General features: G+C 30.9%; 1 protein-coding gene across 2 annotated transcripts in view; it reads left to right on the top strand.

Annotated features, from left to right (window-relative positions):
* LOC106466766 (ubiquitin-like protein 3) overlaps positions 1-6,005 on the top strand; it is a 21,379-nt gene that overhangs the window by 7,357 nt on the left and 8,017 nt on the right. For both annotated transcript variants that reach the window (XM_013927065.2, XM_022394853.1), the window contains exons 2-4: positions 1,274-1,331; positions 2,999-3,107; positions 5,421-5,507. In XM_013927065.2, coding sequence (XP_013782519.1) covers positions 1,305-1,331; positions 2,999-3,107; positions 5,421-5,507 — 223 coding nt within the window. In that variant the 5' untranslated portion in view covers positions 1,274-1,304. The remainder of the gene's footprint in view (positions 1-1,273; positions 1,332-2,998; positions 3,108-5,420; positions 5,508-6,005) is intronic.

Below are 6,005 nucleotides of genomic sequence, written 5' to 3'. Positions count from 1 at the left end.
CTTTTCTTTACAATAATTGAATAAATATCTCTACTGTTGTGGCACTTTGTTTCCAAGTAGATTTACATAGTAAGACACATAGGCATGGTAATACAATTACTATGGGATGGTAGCTATTTGACTCCTTCATTTCCTATGACTACATTTGAGAAGCTAATGACTTCAGTTGATCATCACGTGGGAAATCGTCCTTGTGAACATTGTCTTTATGCTGCACCTTAAGCTTGCAGACTGCATTTTTAGGTGTAATGCTGGTGTTTGTTCAGACATAATGAACTCAGTATGTAACTGTAAGGTTGTTGTATTCCAATGGAAGAAGTGATGTTAAGGGTACCATGTCAGGGCTGTGATACATTGATGAATCTCCATGTTGGAAAGGATATCAAATCGGTTAGGATATGTAAATCACAGTTCTTATGGGTCCCATTTTATTCTGCTTATTCTCAATCGATCTATATACTTTTGGACATAAATGTTTACCATGTGGTGGACATAATGCCCAACCAAGAGTAAATTCCTCCACAAAATAGCTGGAATTCAATTTCTTCTCATTTCCATTTCATTTGCTGCTTCCCACCAAAGTTTTGAGATATTTTTTACTGCAGGGGATAATCTGTCACATGAACAACCACAGTGGCTGCATTTGAAACATATTCCACAATGCAGATGCTTGTATTTGCATCTTAAATGTTCCATGAGAGTTCCCTACCACATTTTTCTTGACTTGGCTGTCAACAGAATCAATAATTTAATAAAAGTAGTGCCAAACAGCTGCATTTCAGCCAGTGAGAATTATCACAAAGTTATAGCAAAAACAAAAAAGCCATTATGGGTTAGCATTTCTTGATCAACAACAAAGACCCCACCCCTTCTTGGCTCATACGATATGTGCTAATGAAAATGTTAGGTTAAGATGACACAAGCATAAAATTTTGACAGGGCAAGAGTCATCTTCAGCTTAGACAGTTTTACATTTCAAATAGGGTGAATGACCCTTGAAATTGGTTTCCTTCAGATGTGGCTTACAATAAATGTAAGGGAAGGCTTGATAAATATTTAAATGATTTTTTGTTAGTGAATAGGATCCTTAATATGCAAACCTTGCTGTCCTTAAATGTTATTTTGTCACATTTTAACTGCATTCATTGCTTGTTTTAGTATTGGTGAGAATGATTCTCCAGAAAGAAGTATTGGTATGATAATGTATACTTTAGAAAATATAGTGTATAGTATATTCATTTATATATATATATATATCTAATTTTTTTTGCAGTTTATTCTCTGTTGAAAAAAGAAAAGAGAAAATGGGATCAAGGTTTCCAACTGATAAGGTAAGGCTTAGAGTGAGTCAGAACTTTTCCTGGGTGTAGTCCATGCCATTTGATAAATTCAAAAACTGGCATGTGATAAGTGTATACTTTTGTGGGATAAGACTGCATAATTGAAATTTTATCTAAATAATTGAGAAATATTTTTGGATTTATGAAGATTTTTTAAAGATCAGTAAGTTGACTTTATTCCACATCTTTTTAACCATGTTATAGTTTTAAGCTATTAGATTAGACAGATATGAGCAGCATGAAAAAGGTACGTCCTTATTTTGAATGAAGTTTCATATAGATGATTTAATAACTATGTCTAACCTAAGCTGTACAAGTAATTATGAACTTTCTAGGAAGGTATATCCTTATTTTGGCTGAAGTTTCAGTTAGTTGATGGAACAACTATGTCTAACCTAAGCTTTACAAGTAATTATGCCCTTTCTGATAAACTAAGATGTATATTAATGATATGAAAAGCTTTCTCTTGGATTTAGAGTTTGAGTGTCCAAGGGAACCCTTATTTTAACATTTTGAGGGTTGCATATCATGTTTTCTGTGGTTGCCACATCAAGAGCAGCCCATTAATGAAAGTTTCCGAGTCTTTTAATGATCAAAAAGTAGATTAATAAATGAGAAATAGTGTAAGTTAATAAAGTTAGTATAAGTTAATAAATTCTGATGATGTGCTCTTGAAGTCTGGTGGTCTTTGAAATGTGATCAAACACCATTAAGTATTGTTTTAAGCACTGTAAAGAATCATGAATCATTGATTTGTGTTATAAAGAGTCACGAGTCATTAACTTTGTATATGGTTCAGTCATTGTGACTGACTTTGCAACCAGCAGGAAGTCATGAATACTATATCTTTTAATATAGTAAGTGTATTTACAAGATATTTTTACTGAAAATTTGCATGTGAATTTATGGTGTATGAGTGTGATGTTATTAGTGTAGAAACATATAAGTATACTTTTTGATATTACAGATTCTGATGGGGCATCTAGTTAATTTTATCATAATGTAAAGATGCATGTTTATTCATACAATTTAGAAATCTTGCATTATGAGATGCGAGTTTGTGGGTATTTGTATATATTTTACATCAGCATAATGATGTGTATCTGCATGTTTTATCACAAATTTGAGGATATGTGATGTATTTCCACATGCCATCACATACATTTTGTCACAAGATTTGAGTCTGTGATGTAATTCCTAGATTCATCCCATAGTGTGAGGATGTGTGTTTCTGTACTTTTTGATGCATCATCTTTTTCCATTTTTAATGGTGATAACGGAAAGACACAAACATAAAGTTTGGCAGAGAAGTCATATTCAGCTTAGATAACTTTATTTTTGTATATCGTTGGTCTCTGGAACAGGTTGCTTTTGGTGGATACAGTTAATTTATGGGAGTTTAAGGGAAAGTTTGATAAGTATTTCTTATATTACTAGATTTGAAGCTGTGTGTCTGTATTTCTATATTGTATTTACATTATAGATTATAAGAATGTATGTATAAAGTGCTTTTTTTGTTAAGTTTTGGAAATGTATGTAGAGTTCATTTCTCTAACTTTACATAATGTTTCAAACTACAGGATAAAATATATATAGAATTCTACTTGTTATTTGTATATTTTGTCACTGTGAATATAACAATTGTGTTTTTTTCATAGATCAATTTGAGACTTATCTTAGTAACTGGAAAGACAAAGGAATTTATCTTTAGTCCAAATGATTCAGCAGCAGACATTGCCCAATATGTATTTGATAATTGGCCTCAAGGTATTGTAAATCAATAAGTATTGATTTAATGAGTTATCAGTTGGCGAAATGGCAGGAAATGAACTTGCTTGTTTGTTGTGAAATCTTAAAATAAACAGTAACTGATATTTTTACAAAAAGAACATTATTATAAAGGTAGTGTTTTATAATTTAGACTTTTGTTATGGTTCTATCTAGAAAGATGTACTTTATTATTGTCGTATGCATAGTTTTAGACATAAATTTATTGAACTTTTTAAATGGATTCCCAATACATCCCAGAATATAAGAGCAATTCTTACCTCATATAATCTAAGTTACATATATTATTCATTTTTGGTAAATTTTATATGGATAACTTAAAACGATTAAGCATTAAACTGATTTTATGATTTTAGTGGAATGACTAATAAATATTTAAAACAATTTTCATCATAAGTGTCAGTTACCAAATAAAATATATTAGATGGTGTTGTTCTAAGTGAAAAAAAGCTCAGTTATAGTTTAGACAAACATTATAAACTGTGGCAAGTTGTAAGAAAATAACATAAAGAATTGATTTTGGGTTATTTACAAGTCAGATGTCTTATATTTGGCCTTTTGCTCATGTGAGTATAATAATTATATAAGTTCTGTTGGTCCGTTATATATATATTTTTGTATAAAATCATACCCTGCCAATGATATTACTAATTATACTAATGGACATTAGAAATGATGTAATTACATGGTAGTAAGGTTCTCTTAGAAATATGACATTACTAATTTTGTGATGAATGGAACACAGAACTAATGTTCTCAAAACTGTAACTGTTGACTGGTTGTTGAAAGTAGTCTAACATAATTGTTGACTGTTTGTAGTTATTGGCTGGTTTTTGGAAGTAGCCCAAGATTATTTTTTACTAGAAAATTTGCTTTTTTAGAGTGATTTGGATGGAAAGATGTGTTGTTAAACAGGAAATTGTGTTGTTAAACAGGAAGTGGCCACTTTTTTTGGTGATTTCACATTTGGAAGTTATACGTATTTTTTATCTTTAAAGGAAATAAATATGAAATTTATTTACATATATTTAGTTTACAATGTTAGTAATGATAGTTTGACTAATAGTCATAAGATTATATTAGTGAGAAGGTTTTAAGTATTATTCTTAAAGTAACAAATGTGTAGAAATAACTATGTATTATGGAATGTCTAAGTCAAAAGCATTCATTACAAAGTGTGATAGAAAAAATGGTACAGCCAGTGCCAGCCTTAGGGTTTTTGCTGACCTTGGCAGAGAAGAATTTTGTTACCTTAGACAAAATATCAATAAGGAAGTGAATTGAAATTTCCATTAAAAATCAAACATTTAGAATGCTTTACGTAATATTTGTACAACAAATACAAAAAAGAAACATTTTTTTAACTTAAAATTCACAGCTTTATTCTTCCCTAGTAACTGTTATTGACTATGTCAGAAGAATTCTCAATGCTATGTATACATCTGGGAACAGAAAGGTGATTCCAAAATGGTCTAACCTTATTTTATACAAAGCTATGTTGATCCTTGTTTGCCCTCTAACATTGCTAAAAAACATTTTTTTGCTGCCAGCACACTACTCCTGTGACAAAAGTAATGTATGTTCTTTGGAACATCAAGAACTACCATCACTTGTCCAGTGTTGTAAGTATTATTACCACATTCATTATGTCTGTTTTTCCATTCTCCCCATTTTGTGTTAGTTTCCTGGATGAGGAGCAGACCTGTTCCAGAAGTAGTGTGGTATACTACTGGTTGTGCTTCATCTCATAGCACACCTGTTCATTCTAAGTGGTTGCTTTCTGCTTGGTTTGATATTTATATGCTAAACTGGCCCCTGCATCTTTGCAATGTGGGATTCTAGCTTTGTGTGAGAGGAGCTTTCTTCATCATCCTTTCAGTCTCATGGGGTGGATCACACTTGAATTTCAGTTAAAAGTTTCTGACTTTCAGTTTCTCATCCACGACTTTATTATTATTTTGTTTATCTCTAAATTTTCAACAGAGGGCAATAGTATAGACTTTCTTAAAAACATTATATTAAGTTTTGTTGCCTTATGTTCATTGGTGTTGTAACAGTTTTCAAGCTATTGATATGTTATTTCATTTGCTTAAGAATTTGAATATTCTTTATTGACTGACTGACATGAATATTTCTGTTGAAATTCTAACTGAAAGTTTCTGAATTGAGTACATAAATGTGTAGAAGAGAAACCTCAATGCTGTTTATAGTAGTTTAGCCTTGAAAAGCTTGTATATAAATTCTCCGTTCACTCAATATTATTTAAAATTAGTTTTGCTTTTCCTTAATCAGAGTGGGCTGAAGAAGGTGTTTCTAAAGCAGAAATTTTACGCCTGATATATCAAGGCCGTTTTCTACATGGAAATGTTACTTTAGGAGGTGAGTTTCTAACAAAAATAAACATTGTCTTAGCTTTGAAATATTCTTTTCTTGTTTTATTTTTTTGTATGTGGTAGAAGTTCTGCAGTTAAAAACATCTGTTGTATGTTGGAGGGGTGGCCAAAGTAACTAACTATAGTACTTACCACACATTTTATTGTGTTCTTGGTTAAATATTTGTATGCTTGTAGTGTGTGAAAATCACATTAACAATTATATTAAGTTATTGTTTTTACTAAACACAAAAAAAAACTGTTGGGGATACTTTCAGACTCATAACAATTGTTAGGAACTGGTTCTATTACCATGTTCAACTATGTAAAGATAACAGTATCTCCTCAACATTCCATTTTCTGTGATTACTACTGTATTTTTCGGAATATAAGACGCACCATTACTTTGAAGACAAAGTTTTTTTGGGTTAAAAGCTACAGTTGCATTTGAAAAATTTTTATTGAACAAAAATTCAATTTGATACTTTAAAAATTAGTATATATT

The sequence above is a fragment of the Limulus polyphemus genome, unplaced genomic scaffold (assembly GCF_000517525.1).
Source record: "Limulus polyphemus unplaced genomic scaffold, Limulus_polyphemus-2.1.2 Scaffold2377, whole genome shotgun sequence".
In the NCBI taxonomy this organism is placed as follows: Eukaryota; Metazoa; Arthropoda; class Merostomata; order Xiphosura; family Limulidae; genus Limulus; species Limulus polyphemus.
The sequence above is the reverse complement of the archived record's forward strand: the minus strand, read 5'-3'. Positions and strand labels throughout refer to the sequence as shown.